At 44.0% G+C, this 24,749-nt stretch overlaps 1 protein-coding gene across 1 annotated transcript in view; it reads right to left on the reverse strand.

The window, feature by feature from the left end:
• Positions 1-16,134, reverse strand: part of VOPP1 (VOPP1 WW domain binding protein) — a 62,978-nt gene extending 46,844 nt beyond the window's left edge. The window contains exon 1 of the mRNA XM_063158047.1: positions 15,700-16,134. Within this exon, the coding sequence (XP_063014117.1) occupies positions 15,700-15,750 (51 nt within the window). The 5' untranslated portion in view covers positions 15,751-16,134. The remainder of the gene's footprint in view (positions 1-15,699) is intronic.
• Between the last annotated feature and the right edge of the window lie 8,615 nt (positions 16,135-24,749).

Raw genomic sequence — 24,749 nt, forward strand, 5'->3', positions numbered from 1 at the left:
TAGAGTGTCTTAGGACTGCATTGTCAATGAACGGTTAAAAAGAAAAAAAAAGTGAAAACAAAGAACCCCACACAAGCTTTAGTTTCTGTGGTATTTCAGAGTGCAGCACTATGAAGACAACAATAAGTTAAACAGATTTAGTCAGCTATCCAAAGAGGTGAGATGCAGGCGGACACTTCCATTAATTCATTTTCTACACAAATAAATACTGGCATCACTAACAGGCTGAGGTTAATTAGATCATCAGAAAGTCATTAAGTCTGGAAGACAATCCCAATACAAGTACAGCTGAGTGGTAAATGTGCAAATGCATAAAACAAAAGACTAAGGGTAAGAATCTGGAGCTATCTATTGATCTCAGATTCACTACTAACAGGACACACTGAATAAAAACAATGGTTGCAATTTGTTAATTCCTCATGGAGAAGAGTCTAATCCAGGAACTTTTCCTCCAGACCACTCACATGCCTGTAGAGATTCATGCCATTGACAAGATGCCTTGCTTGGAACTTCCAAAAAAATTCCCATGTCTATAACTTCATGAAAAAGAAGGGCATGTTGCAAAGTCTTTATAGTAAAGTCAAACCAGTTGTCTTATACTGAACTGGGTTGGGAAACCAGGAATCAGAAACCTTAAGTTTCTAATTCTGCTACAAACACCCTGCACAACATTTTCAATACTTTCTGCCCACTTACTTATCTGTACAAAGCTACACATCTGGACTGGAGGTGACTGGAACATGCTATGACAAATTTAATATTGCTTAAGTACTATGAAATCCTTTTGTGAGAGATGGTAGACAAGCACATTTTTGCCATTACAATCAACTGCAAAATTCTGTCTTCCCATAAAAATCTAACTACTGGCAAGGACTTCTGAAGCATAACAGCATGAATTGTTCTTTATTTGATTACTCGTGTTTGAATAAAGCATGAAGAAATACCATAAATGTACAAATAGATTTAATCTAATTTGGAAGACGGATAGCTGAAGAAGCTGTTACCATGAATACAGAACATATATGAGTATAGGACATCATTAAGAAAGAATTTCTCCTCCAGAACAACACAAAGAGAAAAGAATAGTGATTTTTTTTCAGCAGCTGAAGAGCCAGGTATTAAAGTCAGGCACACAATGCAGTTTTGCCACCTTCAGCCCATGTTCTAGGAATGAGCATCTGAGTGTGAACACCTCTGTCCCTGCAGGTGCAGGCAGAGCAGGCAGGAGCTGCACCCAGCCCAGCAGAAGGATGCCAGCCCTGCCAGTTGCCACCAGCACACCAGTGCCACAGGCACAAAGGTGGTACATCCCTGCCATCAAATGGCTGCAAAAACATCTGTCAGGCTGAGGGAGAGTCAGATCTGGACACATCTGGCACAGACATGAGATCAATTCCCTTGGAATAGTCATTTGTTCCTGCAGATGGCTTCAGAGCCAGACCTCAGTCCTTCCTCAAGATCAGGGTGTTCATAACCCTCATACAGGAGGAGGCAGTCGCCTTCAGAGAGATGTCCAGGGAGTCACCAGCAGGGCTAGAGTAACACTTGCAAATACTGACACTGAGATTACAAGTGTATTCCCAAGTGTATCCCTACCACAGGAAAAAGGCTGCCAAGCTTTCTCTAGGGAGTACCAGGAAACCCAGTACTAATTGTCCCTTCATAACCTTGCTTCATGTCATGTCAAAATGTTCTTGCTTGAAGGAAAGACCTTTTACAAAGGGTTCCTGCTTTCAAGCCTCTCTAGAGCTTTTTAAAAGCTTGCTGCAGGAACATTTCAAAGGGGAACTTCTTAAAAGTTATTAATTTGTCTCCATCAGGCACTTCCTGACAGCGGGATATTTGCAGACACTACTCATTTTTTTTCCTCCATTGGACTTGCTTTTGGAAATATCTTAACTGAAGCTATTTAACTGAACTCAAACCTCCATAAGAAATTTAGTATCTTCACAGTCTATTTTCTTCAAAGGGAACAGATGACCAATTAGGATTGGAGTTCAAACTCCAAATCATGGAGCCCATTCTGCTCCTTCCTACCAGTGAGAGTTCTGCCTTCACACCCAGTACAACTGGTATGCCCCAGAGGAACCCCAGGGGTCTGTCACACACTAACAACCCACATGGTGAAAACCTGCACCTGGGGGTTCCAGAACGAGGAAGGTAACATTACTACTAAAGTCAATCAGATTATACATGCTGCATGTGACACTGGCAAAGCAGACAAAAGTAAAGCAAAATCTTGTATGGTGTCTCTGCACCAAATGTAAAAACTGCCTTCATATCTTTTTATACAATATTTACACACCTTGAACTGTCTTATCCACGTGAAACTAAGAATTAATGGTTTTCTTTGATCCTAGGCAGGAGTTTACATACATACCTTTTATCAAAATTGATGCAAATGTGATTCCATTTCAGTTTCACTGGTTTTAAAAAGTTAAGGAAACCAAAATTCATGTACTGTGTTATCTTTTCACTACTTCACACTTGCCTATCAGTCCAGATAGCATTATTCTTAATGTATCTGTACAGTTACAAATTAAACACTTCTCACTTTACAAAAGCTCCTGTAACAGCTCTAACACATCCTTACATGCTTTTGCACAAAACCACTCAACTCTAGTCAAATCTTTTTCCAGATGTGTGATTTGAGACTGAAAAATTAAGTCCATTAAGCATCCATGGCATAAATAATTTCATATTATCCATAGTCTGTGCCTGCCCCTTGTCCCCTACAGTTCACAGGATGCTGCACAGAGTCTCCTCTGCCTACTTTCCATCTACACTAAGCAACAGCCATATGTTTATTAAGAATATTCCCCTAACACTCTTTTGTCCTGACAACAACAGCAGCATATTCCAGGGCTGATACTCTGCTAAAAGGAGAAGGCATAAACACCAAGGAGAAGGGTTCTGTACAAGACAGCCAACTGCAACGAGGAATCACCCACTCCACGAAGGGAATTCTGGGGTGAAGCTGCAAACTGAACTCTCAAATCTCCAGCCTAAAATGAGAAAAAACATGCCAGGAAACAGATATTCAGGCAAAAGGGACAGGATGGAAATCTGTATTTCTTTCAAGGGAAAAGGAATTTTTTTTTTTAAATCTGCATCCAACACCTGACTGCAATATGTGGGAAATGGATTTATAAGGCACTTTTAAGGGCAGATGGTACAGCCTTTCCTTCTGCAAGTAGGGAAAAGTAAAGAAATGACAGGAGAGGCAAAACCCATGTGGGAAGTGGTTGTGCCAGGGCTGAATCATAGATGGAACTAAAGAAAGCCTAGAAAAGAAATAAAAAAGGAAAGCACAGAAAAAAAAAATTTAAAACAGGAATGCAGCAGCCAGGGAACTGGAAACTATTGCAAATCATGAAATCAATAACACAGAAAAGAGAGAGGAAAGCCATCCTAAGCCAAGAAGGGTGGAACAGCAGTCCAGAGCAAGGATGGGAAGAGGAGGAAACCAGGTCAGAGCTGTAGGTGGAGAGAAGATTATGTGGCAGCTTGAAGATAAGGTTAAAGAGCTTGAGCTTCAGGCAGCAAGAGATGAGGAGCTGAAAAAGCAATTCAAGGTAGAGAAGACATAGCTGTAGCAATGAGAAAAGGTGGCAAACTGTACCTTCAGGACAGTGAATGGGAAGGCAAATTGAAACCACACGTAAGAAAACTTAAAAATAACCCCAACCCACAACAAAAAGGCAGCAGCCACCCAGACTCCAGACGCTGATCTGAAAACTGCAGAACATTTTTGGAGCCAGGACTAGTGTTCCCAAATGAACCACTGGTGCTCAGAGAGTTTCTTTTGCTCACTTCATCCCCTGCCACAGCCTTTCATCCAGCTTCCTGCCTTCTCCCGAGCTCACCCGTGCACAGCCTTCTCATGACTAAGAGACCACAAGGAACAGCACCCATCTCCTTCACAGTTTCTCCCTTGACTGCAATTAGCATCAGAGAGCTCTCGCTGGTTTGGCACCATCTGATAATTTTTTCTTTTTTTATGAGTCACCTTCCTTTCTGCAAGAAAGGAATAAACCCATGAACAGAGATGCAAGTAAGAGTGGGGCTGAAGCACACATGTTCTTCTCAGTTGTCTCAAAGCAGGCAATGAGCCTTCTTGCTCCTCACCAGGATCCTGGAAATTGTCCAGCACCTCCCAGACACTTCTCAGGGTGGGGTGGGGGGAAGAGGTACTGGCAACTTCAGCATGAAAACCAGACAGCTCTGGGAAGCAAGAGAAAGCAAAAATGGCCCCAATCCATGGAGAAGCAACATGTGTTCCTTCCTCCATCATCTGTTCTGTCTATGCACTGCAGAGTCTTGTACAGATGCCACAGGCAGGTGGCACAGCCTTATCAAAAGCAGTTGGACACCTTCACCGCACCTGTGGAGCAGGTCACACCACAGTGTGGAGTAGGGGGACCTGCAGCTGCTGCGTCTCACCACAGCAGCACAGGAGCAACAGAGCTGCAAAGTCTCTGCAAACACACACAGCAGGCACAAGTGTTTCCCCCTGTGCCACTGCCCAGCACCCACCTTTCCCAGCCCTCCATCACTGTGGATGGCTATCACAGAAATAAATGCATATTCACAAGCTATTCTTAGCGTTCACCAGAGAGGCGATTACCAAATTACCCAGTTACATAATCTCTTTTATATAATCGCTACGATGCTCTCCTCCTTACGCAACGTGGACAGGGGCCGTGGCTGGCTGAAGCAGCTGCTGCTCCCCCAAGGAGAGCTACGGCGGCAGCTCCAGGGTGGGCACAGTGCTGCACGCTGCAGGTGCACAGAGGAGTGACACCAAGGGCTGCTTCAAGGCAAGCAAACTTGCCAGTGTGTGTGCCTTCAGCCCGGGGCAGACACCACCATCCCTGCCCACAGGGCTCCACAAGCTGCACAGAGCAAAGGTCACCTGCACCTCAGGCTGCTTCAGACAGCAAATCCTCCAGGCAGCCCGTCCCAGCACTCACTGGAAGCAAGTGGGAAGTCTCCATTGACTTTTAATGGCCTTTGGACAGAGCCCAGGATTAGGGCTTTAATAAAAATAGGAAGTCAAGATTACTACAGAATTAAAACAAGCTTAATCCAAATCCCCCTGGCTTTGTGCCACATGGTGTGCCCATGGTTTTTGTCCGCAAGGAAAACCAGGTGAAGCTGCAACCTAAATGTGTTCCCACAGGATGCCTTGTGACAGGTATACATGCACACAGAGCTGGCAGTGTGGGTCAGCACAGCCACGCCAGGAAGTTTCACCAGCCAGGTTTTGGGCATATTTGAATGTGTCTCTTACAACATTTTCAGGATCCCATGTAATGCCTTCTAGGAACACTGAGATACCTGTTCAAATGATTGCCACATACATGGTATAGGGAGACCCAACTTGCTAATATCCACCCTGGGCTTTAAGGAGTCAGAGTCAGAAGTATTACCTACAGCACATGAAAAAACAAATCTAAGACCTGGATTTCAGAAAACAGAAGCCTCAAGATCTACAGATCACCTACAGATTCTGAAACACTTTTCTATCACCATACTGCAAGTTCAGCACTAAGTTCAGCTGGTTGCATGGTGCTGGCATTATGCGAAAGCCCCAAACTGCCTGAGGTTTTCCTCAACATTATGCAACTTGTAGTAGCTCGCTATTATTAGGCACTTATGCCTCTCCTGCTCCCCAGCTTCCCTAGAAATACAGGTCATGCTAAGAAATATGCAGGCAAACACATGCAGCCTTAGAGTAGCACTGTAACATACTTTATGCAGGGACACATGCTACGCAAGTTTAGGAACAGAGACCGCTATAGTTTCAGCTACAGAAAAAAAAATAAAAATGAAGCAGCCTAACGTCTAGCGTTATCTTATGCTATCTCAAAATGCAGGATGACCCAGTTCTGAAGAGTTTAAACCTAATCCCATATGCTATTAGTATTTCTGTATCACAGCCAAGAGATGTGAATTGCTTTAGTCAAGAAGCAGATGAGAGCAGAACTGGGGCCCCTGATGCAAAACCCCACTGCACACGGTGCAGCCCATCATGGCAGTAGGCATAATTTGGGATCAGCAGGCATCCTCTGCACCACTGCTGCTCAAAACACTGAAAATCACGCTTATCTTTACTGATAAATGTTTAGATAGGCAAGACAGCACTCAAGATAGTACCATCTTATGTCAGCCTGAAAAAGAAAAGCAGACCTCGAAAAAGTAGATTTAAAACTTCCCACACACCCATCCTCCCCCACTTTTTTTTTAGGTTAGACAATTGTCTGACCATTTGAAAGCAGCATGTTCAGAGATCATGTGTTCTCTCTTTTGGACTGAGATTCTGCCAAACTTAATAGCACTTGAACAACAGAAGGTGGACTTTTACACCCATTACCCTTCCTGCAATAGGTTAAACCCCTGGCTCCAATTGCAGCAGGGAAATAAGGCCCTGAGCTGGGAACTCACACTGTAAGAGGGCCAGCAGCAAATTCCTGGATCTCACTCACACCAGTATTGAGGGAATTATCTGTAGCAATGAGCAATGTATTTTTCCCCCCAAGGAGCAGAAATGAAAGAAAACACGCTTGACTCATCCTTGCCTGGCTTTTGCATCAAAAGCTGAAGCACTTACAGTCACCCACCAACCAGACTGAGAAACACCACATTTACAGACATAATTTACATTTACAGATATAATGAGGAAATCAGAAAAGAATTCACTAAGTTAACAGGTTTTCTATCCACTTTAGTGAAGAGATTTAACAAAACTGGGAGAAACAAAACACTGAGCAACACCTGAGCAATTCCCCAGGTACAGACCCTTACACTGTCTGTTGTTGCATCACCATGTCTAAACAGTGCTGCACAGTTGGATATCAATCTCTTGTGTTGACACTGAAGGGACTGTGCAAAAACCAGCAAGGTATAAACACCTGGTTATAAACACCTAGTTAGACAAGGATCTCCTGTCCAGAAAGGGAGAAAAACTGACTCAGACCAGGATACACAGAAGAATTTTGTTGGTGTACCTACAACCATCAGACATGCATGTAGCAAGACACAACAGTGCCAGCCAAAATACCCAAAGTCTGCAGCCATTCAAAAGAAGCCCATCTTTGCTACTACACTCATTGATTTTATTTTTCTTTGCTAGTATATGTTCCCTGACAGAGCTCCTAATTTATTTGCAACCAAGCCCTCTGGATCACAGGCACACGACCTGCTCTTAACCCCGCAGCAGCACAAGCCTGTCACTATAAGCACACTGCTGGCAACACCAAGCTAAGCAGAGTAGGCCTACAAGAGCATCATGCTCCCTTGGGTGCCAGTGCCACTGGCTGAGGCCCAAAAAGATGAACATGCACAAGAAAATGCTCCTCTCACATCAAGTATAACATGTGCTACTCATCACCTTGAGCCTGCTATCTGTGAGATCCCTAACACCTTCCCAACATGCTCATGTTCCTCTCATACTAATTTCATTTCAGGGTTCTCCACTTCTTCATACTCCCAGGGAAGATCCAGACTGGAATGCATGTAACTAGAAAGGCATAAGAAAACATAAAATGTAATTACCTTAGAAGGACAAGTCTTGAGAGGTATTGGCTACATTCCTGGAGTCCGCAGCCCTCACATCTTATTCCAGCAGCAAGACCTTGGAAGGAAGGATCCATCCCCAATACTATTGCCAGCTCTTTAGCTGCCTGATGCCTATCAATGTCAGAGGTGGGAGACCAGGCCAGCTGGCACAGCATCTTTCCTACTCCAGCTGGAAACAGTGAGCTGCTTCCAGAGGGCTCGTGTGCAGCCAGGACTGGAGTCTAGGTATGCTCCCATCACCCTGCTTCATCACCCTTCACAAATGGCCACTTTCCACTCCTTTGGAAACTTCCTCTGAACTTGGAAACTAAGGCCCAGATCACTTCACAGTCACTTTCAATGAAAGGCCAAGGCTTTGGGGGTTTTTTTTAGACCTCCAAATGAGAGAGGTGGTGTCCGGAGTTTAGTTCAAGCATGGCTTAAAGAAAAAGGCCATGAAGCCATGCAATTGAGAGAACAATAAAAGGTAGTTGCAAAGCAGTTCCAAAGCAGTTCCCAGCCTGACTTCTATAAACAATTAGACTCTCTCAGGCATCATTGTATAAACAATAAGGTTCTCAGGCAGTCTTCCCATAACAAGTGTAACACCCTCTCTGGGAACAGATGACACCCTGAGAACAGATGTGGAAGTTTTGGGAACCGTTCATATCACAGTGGGAACACTGGTTTTATTTTGTGTAAACAATCAACGGTGTAGTAAAACAAAAGGTGTGGTTAGAGTTTTCTCTGTTAGCCTATCATAAACCTGGATTTTGGGATATGCACGAAGTTCGTTAACACTATTATTTAAGCTGGCTGATCGATCAATAAATGGAGTTCGATGCATCAAAGGATTGGTCGTTCTCCCCTCACTTCAACAAGGTGGAGTGAAGGGCGCAGCAGAGGAGTGCTGTGTTTGTAATTACCCTCGGCTGGACTTGAGGACAACAGTCCCTCCCATATTGCAAATGATGCTGGAGCTTCCCCAGAAGTAGTGTCCATACATGACCCTCTCCTGGCTCACAGAGGGAGAAGACTGGGGAGGCCATCAGCTCCTGGTTGAGCACTTCTGCTCTAAGAGACATGTGGCAGGTGATTTGGGAAAATGATAAGACTAACTTTTCCAGAATAGTATCTAATGGCATCTTTCAGGCAAAGATAAAAAAAAAAAAAAAAAACAAAAAAACACACTCTGCTAGTTTTCCCTTCTAGCAGAGCACAGAAAAGGTTTCCATGATTGCCTTCCACTCCAGTAGAAATGCAGCATCATCTAGGGACACAGTTTATCAGTGGATGTGGCTGTGTTAAGTTTACCATTGGACTCAATGACCTTAAAGGTCTTTTCCAACCAAAAGGATTTTATGATTCCCATTAGGAGATACCTAATGTTTTGAAACAAGAAGTGTGCTACCAAAATGAGCAGTCCTGCTCCAAGCCATACATTCTGTCTCCTCCCTTGCAGCAAGTTCCATGATGCTATACCAAGGCACAAACCTCTGCTGAGCCAATGGAAAACGATTCCCTCTCACTTTTCTCCCCCAGACCCTTTTTTTGTGGCTTAGTCATTCACAGCATCAGTGGGCTGATATGATCCTTTAGTGGTCCCAGGGTCACTACAGCTGCAGGAGCTGCCAAAAGCAGGGATTAGAGACCACCAGCAACAACTCACACCTCTACTGCATGAGATACAGATGAGAAACCTCTTCTTGCTAGTTCCTGTCCTTTAAAAAATTTACCAGACTGAAAGCTGAGTCATTGAGAAAGAAGGAAGAGATTTTTAGTTGAGCTATTTAAAATACAGGTGTAGCTAACACCCATTTAGCATGAAGCTGAAGACACACTTCTGAAGAAAGACATTTTTAACACAGCAGCGATAACTCTTCCATTTAATATGTGAGAAACCTGTCAAGATATATTGTTCTCAAAAAGGAAAAAAGCATTCAAAAAACCCAGATTGTCCTCTCATGGCCTTCTGAAATATTAGGCACAGCATTTCATCTCATATCTTACTGTTCTGGTATCAGGAAAGTGATAATATCCACCATTTAAGACCTTAGCTTTCTTATCTTTAAACGCTATTTAATGCCCAAGATCCCAGGCTGTGTCCCCAGACTTCAGACAGACCTAAGATTCATTTCCCAAAAAACACTATTCAAGCAAATTTTAAAAAAAAGCTTTTAGAAAGGCTTTGCCTCTTGCTAGTCCAAAGAGAGTTTATATTTGCCATAACAAACTCTAACAGGATTTCAACAAAACCTTCAGCAAAACAAACTCAGCTGCATTGCTGAGCATACAAAGCAACACAGTGCTGTCAAAAATTAGACAAAAAAAGTAAAATATGCTAGCTTTATGTAGTGGTTTTTCATATGGATTTTACTTTTTATATCACAACAAATTTGAAGTAAATTTGTAGCCATCTTGCCCCAGTAAGATATATTTTTAAAATTTTTTTATTTATTTCTTTTAAATTCTGTAGCATAAGCTTAAGCACTAATCTCTTTCTGTCTGTAATTCAGCGTACACTGATGACCAGAGCAAGCCTCTATATGGGCATACTCATTGCAGTTTTTCTAAGCCTCTTCTTACTGGAGAAAACCAAAATGAATTTATATTAAACCAAAGAGTTTCAACTGACCCCCTTTTTTTTTACTGATTTTAGTTAAATCCATTTTAAAAGAGCACCTGAAGTCTAAGGGCTTGCTTTGGCCAAGTTTAACCTTCCAGCCACCTGCATTAGCTGAGTGGAAAGTGGGAAGAGGAAAAAGAGTCAGACAACTTCCCTTTTATGAAGAAAGCACAACAGAAAGTGCTAAATATTTTCGACTGCCATAAGAAAATATAAACAGGTTTTACAGATGCTTCTTCTAATTTAAACAAAAAAACCCCACACCAACCAAGCCCAAAAGACCCCACTTGCAGCTACTCTTAGAGGATGCAAATGGCAGTCGGCCGCCCATTCCCTACCCACCACCAACACGAATCTGTCTCCTCCTCAGCAGGAGCAAAGTGAGAAAAGTGTGTGAGCTCAGTCCTGCCGCCTGGAAATCACAGCCCATCTCGCTGCTGTCAAGAGGCAGCAGAGCCTTGCCAGCACCACTTGGATCTCCAAGCTATAAATCCTAAGAAAGCTCTTTCCTGCCTTCGCTCTGCAATGCAATAGCTGCTTTGCAACCAGCTGCAGGAGGGTAAGGGAAAAAAACCCACCAGAAATTGTTTAAGCTGTTAAACCTGTTATGTAACCAAAACCAAAAAGGAGGAGAGGGTTAGTGGCCACATCTGCACTAGCAACTCTGTAGCAGAATTTTTGGGATAGATTTTTCCCTTTATTCCCCCCAGCCCCCACGGTGTGGTATTTGCTGGGGTCCCTAGGACAAAGGAGGAATTCATGAATCTGACTCCATGTTCTTAGAAGGCTAATTGATTATTTTATGATACTATTATTATATTAAAGAAATGCTATACTAAAACTATACTAAAGAATACAGTTAGATCTCACAGAAGGGGTAACAAGAATAATGAAAACTCATGACTGCTTCCAGAGTGCCAACACAGCTGGATGTGATTGGTCATTAAGTTAAAACAATTCACATGAAACCAATCAAACAATGACCAGGTGGTAAACAACCTCCAGACCACATTCCAAAGCAGCAAACACAGGAGAAGCAACCAGATAATTATTGTTTTCATTTCTCTCTGAGGCTTCTCAGCTTGCCAGGAGAAGAAATCCCGGTGAAGGGATTTTTCAGAAAACATGACAGTGACATCACTGAAAGAACATGAGTTAAAACATCAACAGGGCAGCATCCACAGTATTCCACAGAGAGGGACAGCTCAGAGACAGGAACACTGGTGTGCATGCACATTTGCACTTTCAAGGGTACATACACTCTTACAGTCCTTTATATAAAGGAAAACCTGACCAACTAATGGATAGAAAAAAATATCTGAAACAGGGAGGAAGGGAGGATGTAGTGATCCCCATAATCCTCACAAATTCTTGAACTCCACCTGTGCCTACCATGATTAAAATGTGTAGGTTTTTTCTTTAAGACTGGTGGCTTTCCTCATACTAATGTTCTTGTTCCTACAAGGATTAAAAAAAACAAACCCCAAAAAAAAAACCAAAAAAAAAAAACCAAAAAAAAAAAACAAAAACAAAAACAAAACAAAACAAAAAAATCAAAACACAAACAATCAAACTAAAACTAGAAAAAAACCTCTTCAGGAAGGACAGAAATTTTTGGTTTCTCTGATTTGATAAAATCTCTCCTGTTGAAGCCCACTTACAAAAAAGAATACTAAAAAGCTCAACCCAGCAGATAACCAACTGAGGAGCACCAGCCAACTTTGCTTTTACTTAAACAAATCCTGTATGACAGACTGTCGGGAGTATTTGAATTTTCTTTCAAGATAACACATTTTGCTGTTCCTATGACACGTCCATTTTCTTGTTCTTTTTAATAAAGGCACTTGACTCTTGCATAGTATCTTCCATCTGACAAATTAACAAGAAGACTGTACTGATCACTAGATTCTCCTGGATACAATATAGTGGCCAATCAGAGGTTTAGGCATCTAAAATTACTCGACAGTTTTGAAAGTTGAGGCTGCCCAGCAAGCTTCTCTGCAGCAGCAACAATAAAACACCATTATTACCACTGCAGCACAGACAGGGTCCTCTGTCAGCCTGCAACAGCTCTGTTCAGCTTCCCCATCCTTGAGCTGAGCTTCAGCTACCGAGCTCTCCTCCATCCAGCACTTCTACAGCTTGTGAGAGAAAGCAAGCACTCAGTCTGAGAAGTAAGCCCCACAGAGACACTGGTGCCCTCATTCAGGCTGAAAATAAGCTTGCTTCATCAGGGGGTGGGGGGACTGCCTGTTCAGTTTTATTTTTTCCCCATTCCAAAGACATCACTATTCATTAAAGTCACATTTAAGCTCAGACAACCAAAGCCCTTGGGATCACCGATAAAAGAGAAGCAGAAAATCTTGATATACATGCTCCAAACAGTCATCACTTCAAGGACCTCTTCAAATCTTTTTGCAAAACTGAGAGCCAAAACTGAGACGAAATACAGTCCTGTTGTCAGAACCACGAGCCAAGCCAGCAAGCAAGACTCGTGGTTATTTGTGAGTGCAGAAATCATACAGCCCAGCACTGTGGGTATCCCAGTCATCCAGGCTCCTGGTGAAAAGGGGCACTTCAAGCAACTGCAGTTAATGACACACTGCTAGCTCCAAGTGGCCAAATTAATTTGAAAAAGACAGATAACGATTCAACAGTCTTCACTTCTTCCTACGAGAACCAAAATTACCTGTCAAATTGTCCACCTCATTTTACCTTACTTGCTGAACTGCTCAACTGCAATTAAGTCATGAGCAAAACACATGACATCTTTAGCTTTTCTCCCCCAGTAATGTCTTCTCAGAGCAGAGCTTTCTGGGTCCTGGGCTTGGAGATTTTTCTTCCACCATGGTCTTTGTGGTTGCAGTGAAAAAACCCTCGTCACACAAGAAAACTCAAAATTAACTCCCCTCTCCCACCATCACAATGTTTCTGTAATTAGCACATCTCAAGCTTGTCTAGAACAAGGAGAGGCATTTCACCACCAAGAGACAGCAACTTCTTATGTGTAAATCCTGCTTTGGTGGTGATGCCTTTTGTCACCTTGGTCATGAAACCAGCGACCAGCACATGGAAACTCCTTCCCCTGGCCCCTCAAGCCCCTCTTCTGCATCTTCTGCCTCTACATCAGGAACAGCAGACCCTCACCTGCTCGTGGGAGACTGCCAGAGCCAGCTACTGACGAGGCTCCAGCCTGAAAGCCACCAACACACACAGTGCCCACACCCAAACTCACACCCACCACAAACCTGATGTATACTTAACTGTGAAGGAGTTCATGCCTTTCATCAACATAACCAGAAATAGTGGTTTTGCAATACACAAACATTTTACAACAAGTATTTTGGGTCATCTACCCAAGGAAAACCCAGCTAGAACCAGCAAACCACTGCACAGTGCTCTGACAGACTAAATGGGTTCCTCCCCACAGCACCTGGGTAATAGTCAGAGCCTTTTGCAAAATGATGAATGAAAACCACACTTCTCAGCTCATGCTCTGTCCAATAATAACTAAGACCATGTTGAAGCTGCAAACAGATTTAAAACAACTGCAACAATGTTATTTCAGATAATAACCAGCACAGAACTTTGTGGAGAAGACAGCGAAAGTTTCATGCACCAAAAACCTTCAAAACAACCAGATGTCTCCAATTAAGTTATTTAAACACCCAGCATTCTGTTTCTGGGCATGTAGAATACAGCCTTATTTACAAAGCCATCTCATTTTAATAGGCAACCTAAGAGCTTCCAAGACAGAAAAAAAAAAAATCCACAAAACCAGATGGCAAAACAAGCATTCAAGATTAAAGGAAAAGGGGGTGGGGGGAACCCCACAATTAAAACTAGTAGAAAAGCTTAAATAACAGCACCACTGGCTAGATCCAATGAGGATTTATGCAAATTACTTTTTTCGGGCACGAATGATCTTTTTCAGCAGAATACACGTTAGGAGAGCAGACACATCTAATCAAAGAGATCCTGGAGGGGTGAAACCTTTCAGCGTCTCAGATGAACACAATCCCTCAGGGAAATGGTGGTGTTTGTTTCATTTAATCGACATTCTGCTATTCCTGCTTTCTGAAGAGCTGCTGTGGAGTCAAGAGCAGTTGAGGGCTAGAACCAAGGCCAGGTTTACAGCCAGGGAAAAGAGATGCAAATCAATTAGCCTGTAAAGAGTTACACTTATTTACATTAAGCAATGATTTTGATCTGAGTGTTTTAATGGCATGATGCTGGATGGCACAGTGGGCAACACACCAGAAACCATTCATCTACGTAGGTGGCATAAACATGTAGTAAACATCATTTGCATGAATTACATCCATTACCAAAAGCAGTAACTACACAGCCAGCACTCCGGTTTCCATGTATGGGTTTGGTGGTATGCCGTTTAAAAAAAAAAAATAAATTAATTTCCTGTCTAAACTGCTCTATCACAGAGGCAGCACAGCCCTTTCACCTCTCTGACACTTTCAGCCACGCTGCCTCTGGGCTTTAAGAGCGCGGAGATGTACCTAAGACAAGCCCAGGTGTTTCCGAAGCCAGCCCGGCACGGTGCCGGCGGTGACCCCGCACGGGAGCGGCACACGGCAGCACGGCTCTGTCCCGGGGGACACTGCTGTCCCCTGCCCGCCCCCAGTCCCGAGGGTAAACCACACACCGACACCCAACTCGCCCCACAAAACATCTGCCCATCCGCCCGCTGGAATAAAGAGCTGCTTCCCCAGCCCCCGATCCAGTGTCATCCCAGCCCACCGGAGGGAGGTTTAAACTAGGCGATCTTTAAGGCGTCTTCCAACCCAAACTATTCTAGAACTGCGTGGCACAAATCCCCCCTCCAATTAATGAAAGCTCCTAATTCACTGTTTGTTTGGTTGTTTTAAGTACGAAAGCTGCGCTATCCAGGTTTTCCCAGAAGTTTAAGCACCCTGCACGGTGCCGCCACGGCTCCCCGTAAGCTGATGCCGCCGCACCGACCTCGCAATGGACACTTTGCTCAGGAAATGAAAATAAGAGGATAATGAAAATAAGAGATGAGCCTTCCGTCTAACCCTTACTGACAGGCTTTACGTCCCCTGGACAATCTGCCAGTGTGCCGGGAATGGGCAGCTCCCAGCAGCTCGTGCCCCTGCGTACAGGTCCCGTGTTACTCTGCTCCATCACACCGCGGATAATCCTGCTGTGCTCCAGCAGCGTGACCCCGGACCCCCGGCGAGCGCGGCCGCCGCGACCGCCCGTGAGCACCGCGCCCGCAGCCGCGCCGCGTCTCGCCCGGCCCGGCCCGGCCCGCAGCTCCCCCGCACCCCTGACCGCGCACCGCCTGTGGAGCCGAGCCCATAGGCAAAGGCATTAACCCCGAAACAGATCACCCCGGCCGGTGCGGGCTGCAGCTCCCCTCGCCAGCCGCGCAGCTCCAGGTCGCGACCGAGGGCGGAACCCCGCGGGTGAACCCGGGGCTGCCGCAGACGCCGCTGGGCAGGGCAGGGCAGCGCTCCCCTCACGGCCCACCTCACCTCCCACAGCAGCGAGAGCAGCAGCGCGACCCCAGGGTGGAAGCGCTTCATCTCTCCTCCTCCTCCTCCTCCTGTTCCTCCTCCTCCCGCGGCGGCGGCGGGCTCGCCCCTTCGCCTCAGGCGCGCACGGGCGCTGCCAGCCGCGCCATCCCCGACGGCGGGGAGGGAGCTCCGGCGGCAGCGCGCACGGCGGGCTCGCAGCAGCCGGGGGAGGCGGCCGCGAGTAGCCGGCACCGGGGGCAGAGGGACGAGGCGGGGTAGAGCGGCGGCGGGGCGGGGAGGGAGGCGGGGAAGCCCCGCAGCAGGGCGAGGGCGGGCTGACCCGCCGATCCCCTCAGCGACAGCGGCGGCGGCCGGAGCCCAGCGAAGCAGGGTCGGGGTGAGGCGAGGCGGAGACCAGGGGCGCTGGGGCAGGCGGCACAAAGAGGCCGAACGCCGCCGCCACCGCCACTGAGGGCGGGCAGAGGAGCGGCCCGCCCAGACCCCGGCCCCGCCCCGCGGCCCTGCCCGGCCGGGAGGGGGCGGTGGTGGCGGATCCGTGACCCCGCGTTTGCCCCCGCGTTTGCCCCCGCATCTCCCCCTGCCCCTGTCACCGCCCCCGCACCTGCCCCCGGCCCCAGGGGACAGTACCGGGTTCTTCCCTGGTGCCGCGCGGGTCGCCCGTCAGCACGACACCCCTTCCCGAAAGAGCGATCTTCTGGATTGAATCCAGAGGAGGCAACAAAGATGCCCAGAGGGCTGGAGAATCTCTCCTACGAACATCAAAAGAGTTGGAGCTCTTCAGCCCGGAGAAGAGAAGGTTCTGGGGACACTTTAAAGCAGCCATTTATAAACCTAACTAAAGAGGGGTTATAAGAAAGATAAGGAAGGATTTTTTACCTGTAGCAATAGACCAATGGCAATGATTTGAAACTGAAGGAGAGTCGATTTACGTTGGACATGGGAGAAATTTTTTGCCATGAGTTTGGTGAGACACTGGAACCAGGTTGCCCAGGAAGTTGTAGATGCCCTGTCTCTGGAAATGCTCAAAGCTGGGTTGGATGAGGCTTTGAGTAACCTGATCTTGTGGAAGGTGTCCCTCCCCATGGAATAATCTTTGAGAGTCCTTTCCAACTCACATAATTCTGTGGTTCTGTGATTCTATAAGGTGCTCCCTCTGCCAGCCTGGTGAGTGGGAACATGAGCTGTGTGCCCATGCGGTAACCTTTGGCATTTCAGAGAAGAGTTCTGGTCCTTCATTTCCTCAGCACACTTGGTAACAGCCCTGGGATATCTACCTGTTAAGGTCTCATGACAAATCCTAAACTGGAGTGGAGGTACTCTCCAACTCCAGCACTGATCTCTCCAGCTGCAGGTGCCCGGTGTAGTCATGCCTTGGGTGTTTCCTTCACCATGACCAACTTGTCCTGGTGCTTTGAGCCTCCTTTTCCAAGCCCTATGCACCCTTACCACAGCTGGACACTGTGTACAGTTGGAGGAAGGCACAGATCTTCTCTGAGTTTAGGAGGATTTGAGGTCTCTCGCTCTTTATTTGTAGGCAAGCTAGCAACTTACTCCTCAGGGGAAAATCAAAATAGATAAAGGGGAGAACTGCCCCATTTCCCTTTGAATGGCAGACCTTTCCCAGTAGCATTTCTGAAGGATATACACCTCCCACTGTCCTTTTGTGGGTTACCTATTAAAAAACTACTAGCACATCCTCACAACTCACAACTCACAACTTTATTCACCACTTCCCTGTCATCGTAGTATTCAAGCAGGAAACTTGCCCTCTCCATTGCAGCAAAACATCATCAGCTGGTTGTTTTTTCCATACAGTGAACTTTGGGTGAGTTTACAAGTGTCTTCCAGCTGGCATCATTAATCATACGTGCTCTCAGGCCTGGGTCATGTGCTGTAAGTAAGGAGTAACTGTGTACAGGTTCCTGCACACTGTATGACATTGTGTACTCACAGGCAGCCTGCACAAGAGGCCACTCATTTTGATACTTATTTTTGTCTCTGTTGGATGCCAACCAATCAGAAGCTGTGAGATGGCTTTTTCAGATGAATGCTTACGTCTCTAGTTCAATTTGCTGGAAGGTCCCTAAGGAAATGTCATGACCATCGCTTTGTCCAACAGTGAAGTCTGAATAAGGCAATTATACACACAGGTGTCTATATAATCTCAGTTGAAAAGTTACACTTTCTTACATCTGGCATATTGAGAAAGACACATTCTACACTGGGTATTGCCTCAGAGGGATCAGCTTATATTGTCTCAACATAACCATTCAAAGTCAGGCATCACTTCAAAAAGGCTGCAATGTATAGAAGTTTGAAAAGGATGGCTTTCAGAGCTCTGTGCTGATGTGTGGCTAACCCTAAACTCCCTTCCCATTCCTAATTTCTGTGTTGCATGACCTAGGAGACAGTGTTTTGGAGACATTCAATGACTATTCATAGAAAAGATGAAGAGAGCATAAAGATGTTTAGGGACATCAAATGAATCTGAATGTCAGTGCTGAGCATGAGTGCTCTGTGCTGCTGTTGTGTGTCCAAAGGTGCTCTGGCAGCCTGCAGACAGGCAGAAATCCTGACAGCACAAATTCTGGGAGAGCTGAGAAAGTACTAAGGCATACATAAAACTTAGGAAAGAAGTCTGGAGTCTTGCAGCCTAAGGCACTACTACCCTTGAAGGCTGACCCTGCCAAAATTTTCAGCTGATGGCCCACTATCAAATGTGCCCAGGGAAGAGCAAGCTCTAAAATGCATTTCAGTTAATTATTAATACACAGATAACTACTGACTTTAGTTTGAGAACTAATAAAGGGTTAGAATTTTTTTTTTTTTAAAGATTTCAGCTAAGGCAAGAAAGGCTGAAATCAATAGACAGATTAGCAAGAGTGAGATTGAAGAAGCAGTGGGCTGGAGGAAGAGGAAGCTGCCCAGTGTGGAAGCATGTGCCTCCCAGTGCATAGTTTATTATCCAGCCTAGATAAAGGTATGGATGTTCCATGCTATAAAATTCTTTCCAGGCCAACATAAGCTGAAAAAGGAAAAACATCTCCTGACCTCAAAATAAACAGTTTCGTGTTCTGTTTCAGCTCCCCTTCGTGATGTCTTCTTTCATTTTTATACCTAGCTTCAAGAAGCCATCTTCATCCCCAGGGAAAGCCCATTAGCTTCAGTGGAGTCCAAATACAAATGAGCTCGGCTCAGCATGTGGCATTTTCTCAGCAGAAGTGTGAGCTGCAGCAGAGCCCCTTGGAGCTTGTCTAGGCGAGAAATGAACACTTTCCCTCCACCCTGCTGCAGCTTGATGGCGAAGCAGCTTGACACAACAGAGAAACAAGATAAGGCTTTTGTGGGAGGCAAGGTGCCTAGCTAAAAAAACAGCCCTTTCTTTCACATCCTGATTCTAGTGTCTCTTCTGTTACTGTGTTCAAAAAGCTTAAAACTCCAGAGCTTCAAGAATCTCTGTATAGAAACAAATATATATACTTTAAAACGAAATAAAACCATTTCAGGAGCAGTAACAGTAACAAAGCTTTATTTTACCTGATTGAAGCTTGTAGTGCAGCTGAAATATTCATAATATACTGCTTCTCTGTAGAATCTTAGGTGTTCCTCAATAATATTGCCTGAATTCTCTCACCAGCGGTTGCCAATATTAACATATTTCTTTTACACAGCTACCTCTCTTTCCTGAAATGTAAGACCATACGTTACTTTTTGAGACTGCCACTCTTTTGTCAATTTTTCTTTTTCAAACTGAGTAACAGGTATAAAAATTCCTAGGGGGCACTCATAGTGCACATGGATGTGTGTATTTTGTAGACCTTATTTATTTTGAACATTTGAATATTTTTAAATAAGTAAAAAATAAACTGGTTATATTGAACACTTCCTTGTTTCTGTTGAAACAGTTGTGTTGTTTCTAATACTATTGAGAAATACTCATTTCCACAAGGGCTGTGTGTGAAGCAGGTAACCACTTTATTATGAACAAACAAATACCTTATTTTCATTTGCTTCCCTGCATGAACTGTAAATAATTATGTACCACCACAATTTTGTATTTAAAATATTTCACTACCTTCTTCACAGGTGCTGTTAAAAATTAGCCAAACCCTTAATTGCTTTCCAAACTCTCTATTCTAAGTGTAAGATCACCTTAAATATATTTTGAGAGTTTGGAGATTTTTTTTATGATTATGTAAATGGCAATAGCCTTTATCAGTAAGTTAAAGAAATCCCTTTTAAAGTGCATAAAATATTCAGTAAATGTCTAAAGCCTTTGAAAATCATCACTGGTATCTTTTAAGAACCTACACTAGCATTATTCATTTTAAAAAAAGGTAGGAAAAATATTCATGAACGCAGCAATAGCCTGCCAAGACAAACACAGCATTATATTTCTGCAGTTTCCGTATCTTGTTCAAAGCAATTTGTTTATCCAGGGTGTGTTTAAAGAAAAAAAAAAAAAGCCAAAAACACCATTGTTTTCTAACTATCAAGCAGCTTACACAAAGGTGTAGTTTCTTGGCTGAATAATAGTTAAATTATAGTCCAATTTCCCAGAATAAAGGCTAGGGTTTTTTTTTTCATCACTTGCACCAGTAATTAATCATTGTGATTGACTTTAAATGAAACTTTAAAGGGAATATGACTCAGGACTTGTTGAAGTTTCAACAACCTACTCCAAATGCAGTAGCATATTGATACCAGTGCCTCTATCTTCAATAATTATATTTCAGTAAGAGTTTGTGGAGCTTTAGAGAGATGGTCCAGATGTAATAGCCCTCTTACCAGTGCTAATGTAAGAGTTTATACCTCCTACAACTTATTTTTTGTGTGGATGGCTATTGCTGAGCTGTACGGCACTGATTAAAAAAAATGTGCCTGATTCATATTTTAGGATTCTATTACACCCATTGATCTTCATTAGTATCTGAAAACTGCATGTAGAAGTCACTTTTCCATAACTAATGACATTAAGTACACTCACTGAACTGAAACAGAATGGCTGCTTACTGGATTATGCTTTGAGACCTCCAAATAGCCATATTTGGAGGTCTCAAAGTCCACGATAGCCATAGTCTCTACTCCACTGGAAGTCTATGTCCACTTGAAAGAAAATATAACACATTTAACAGATATGCTGAGAAATGAAGGTGGAGTGGTTCTCTGTAAGCTGTTCTACCTGGGCTCCCAAAGAGCAGCCCCACTGTCACACACTGTGACTTTCAGGCTTTCTTGATGGAGTCGGATATTTGTCCATCATATTAAAAAAATAATTCTATAGCAAACAGTATTTTGAGAAGCAGCAACTACAAGATAAACATGAGTACTCTGAAGGGCAAAGTTTATTGATTAAACATACTACCAATTCAACCAGAATAGCTGTGTCAATCAGATAAAATGCGTTTTTGTTCAGTTTTCTCAATAAAGAATGGAATTTTATCCCCTCAGCAAAGATACTAATGCTTGTGTTAGAGAACTCAGGAGCCGAGAGGGATTATGTTTTTCCTGGAAGATGGATCATTTGTAAATGCAAACTGTTTGCAGTCCATGGTGAGATGACAAATATGCTTGCTGGAAGGATTAAGGAAGGTTAAGTTCATTCAGAGTATCATTACAGCACCAAAGCCCATTGCCAATGAAACATTTAGGCCTTGAATTCCTATTTGGGCTCCTGTTATTGATTTCAGTGGATAGTTGGAAGTCTGAACACATGCTGTTGAATCTGGGTGTAGTGTGCACTGCCTCAGACCTGAGCATGGTGAGTACCAAACACTGTTAAATTAGAGCAGTAGCTTTCCAACCTGCCTGCAGTTTGTAACAAGACTGAAGAAAAAGATCTGGGCAGGTGATCAGACCAGCCAGGAGGGGAGGACAGGGCTGAACTGCACGTATAGGAGACGGGGAGATCAGATGAAGAAACCTGCCTTTGGCCAGGCAGAATCAGAGACAGAAAACAAGTAAAATTTTGTCAGGAGGATCTGAAAGCTGTGAGAGGATGAGACAGAGCAGGGTGGGACTGTGAAGCGGAATACATGGCACAAGAGAGCACAGTGAACATAAGCAGGGTGGTGGTGCACAAGGATGGAAAAGGACTGAGACAGAGATTCCAAGTGGTAATATGTGCACCACTGAGGGCCTCTAAGCCCTGGAGAAACAGTGGTGTGGAGCAGATAAATGCACTTTATCTTCCCTTGGGAATGTGAGAGCCTGCTCTGGAGGCAGAGCAGGGGAAGAGCAGGTAGTGCTTTCCCATTATGGGCAAGGGCAGAGCCAAGAGCCACTGCCTGCCATCACTGAGGTGGAATAGCTAGCTATAATTTATATGAAAATATGTAATATACCAAGCTGCTTTTTGTTCCAGAGTGTTTATCAGGCTGCACAGTAAACTGCAAATGGAAAAAAGGATGGCCTGGCTGAATGTCTGTATGTCCCCATCATTGCTTGCTGGCTTCCTGCATTGCTCACCACTTATTTCTTCTGCAGAGAAGCCACTTGATTTAAAAACATGGTTATTCTCCCTGAATGTTAAAATAAAAGGGATGAGGAGAGGAAAGGGATGTTGGCAGAGACTAAGAGCAAGAAGTGATCACTGTCAGGAGTATGTTGTGCATCTGGACTCTGGCAGTGAGTTCTTTTAGCACTCTGGAGAAAATGCCTGGGAAATGCAGTTCCAAGAATGTGGTGGCTTAATGGAAATGTAAAGCCATCCCCTGTGGCCCATGAGGACAAGACCCCTTGAATGAGATAGTCTGAAGCACTTTATTTTTGCTTTGTCTTATCTTCCTGTCTATGCAACAAACAACCTCTCAACTCTTACAGCATCCCTCTAGCTAGAAAATTAAAAGCTCTACGAGGTCATTGGTTACAGTCTGGAATAGTGAAACCTCAGCAATCCAATTTTTCTCACACCAGTGTAAATTAGTATTAATTCCACTGAAGTCAATGAGACAAATATAAAACTAGTGCAAGTGAAGAATCAGGTTTTAGATTTCAGCTTTAAGTCAAACAAGAGATGAAGTTGCCTAATAAGGATTTTCTTTCTTTATTTAAAATAATAACCATTTCTGGATGGATTTTTTTCCCTTCAGTGTGAAATTTATCTGTAGCATTTCTTCACTGCTAGAGCCTGGATATTTTAATGTGAAAACAAGCATCCCATTAAATAAAGATGGAAAAATGCATCAACGGTCTGGGAATTACAGGCAACGGGTTTATTAACTAATGTCCTCCAAGCAATCTCAATTTTCTCATATAGTAATGAGATAGCAAGAGGATTAAGCTGTTGCTGTACCGAAAAAAAAAAAAAAAATGAACACTAAATATATTCTAGAAATCACAAGGGATAAAATGCAGTTGATGTCAGAATGACAAGAAATCCTAATACTAATAGGGCATCTGACCTGTAAAACAAATAATTTTCAGTGATGGAAAATACAAGGGTTGTTAAAAGAACTGTGCAATGATGTTGTTCACCTAGTCTGGTGTAGTAACTGTAGAGAGCCTCACGAGGACCATTATTAAAAGAAAGATTATTTAACCTTTCATCAGCCTTCTTGGAGATGTGCTGTCTCCATGTACAGTCCCCCACACACACACACTTACCATGGCAAGGCAGGAAATACTTGTCTTACTGGTACCCCAGTGCCATCTCCATGCCCATATGCTCCCATGTTTTACTACTTCTATCAGCTCCACTACACTACCACAGTTGCATACAAATCCAAATGAGGAGATCAGGCATATCTCCTGTCCTCCTGAAAATTCCTCAGGGACTAAAATAGAAGACAGAAAGTTGCTGGTGGTAGGTGAGTAACCTTTCCTTCTCACTTGAGTGATGGTCTGCAAGTGTGCCCATGGGGTGACCCTGAGCCCTTCAATAACACAAAATCTAACTACCAACCAAAGTTGTAAAGCAGTCTTGATGGCATAGCTTAAATAAAAATTTAGGGCAGACAGATCTGCAAAGCTGGCTGACATAGACAGCATGAGGTACAGCAGAGTCATGACTCATGTTCTTTAAACTCTGTACAGGGTTATCCACCATATGCTTGTGTGAGGTAATAAACTGACAGGCAAGGAAATTTTCAGGAGAGACGATGAGTCAAGGAAGGCAAATGTGGAATGCAGGAGGTTGAATGTAGGCTTTGTCCCCTGGGCAGAGTTTTCAAGTGCTTGTCTCAGAGTGAAGTTTCATAGTGCTAAACCATTCAAGCACAAAATGCAGTACTGATATGAGTGCTGGCATTAGTCTCACTGTCTAAATGGATCCTGAGAGGCTGTGGACAAGAAGGTTTTGGGTTTTCTGGAATCTGAACAGTGAGGTGATTTCTGTGTCAAGAGGGAAGAAAGAAGCCCTAAGGATTATAGATTCAGTAAGTGTAAGATCTCTTCAGTGGAAATACTAGATTGTACGATTTTTTCACCCTTAAAAGGAATAAATAACTCCAACCCATCTGTTATAACTTCTTCAAGAAACTTGAGGACCAGAGCCAAGAATTCCTCCCTGGCAAAAGTGCAAAAGGGAGCATGTGTGCAGGCACTGAACCTTGTAAGGCCCTGCATGAGGAAACTACCTTGGTTTTCTTTAGGAGTGCATACTGCTTATCACATAAATCAAGATAATTCCTTCAGCTGAGGAGCACCAGCTCACTAACTCAAGATGCACTCTGGCAGTCTGGTTCACTGTGTAAATCTAAATGTAAGGACTTAGTAAACAGTAAAGTCTGTTGAAGTCAGTGATTTATTTTTTGCTTGGCCTTAACAAGCTGCTAATGCTATTCAGCACGGACAAACATCTCACACCTACCTAAACTCCACTACAGCATTTATTATCTCAGACACTCCTTCCTGGCTGTTCTGAACCGCTGCAGTGTGCTCTGCATTGTTAAATAACTTTCAAGCTGTTCTATTTTCACCTATGTTAGATTTTTCAACTGCACAACTTGCCTTGTGCTAGCACACATTTGCCTGACCCTCAGTCACTTTCAAGTCCTCTCATTGAAATCTGTATTTGTGCTCCCATACTCATCTCTTGTAATGCTTCC

This window comes from Melospiza melodia, chromosome 1 (assembly GCF_035770615.1).
Source record: "Melospiza melodia melodia isolate bMelMel2 chromosome 1, bMelMel2.pri, whole genome shotgun sequence".
NCBI classification, from domain to species: Eukaryota; Metazoa; Chordata; class Aves; order Passeriformes; family Passerellidae; genus Melospiza; species Melospiza melodia.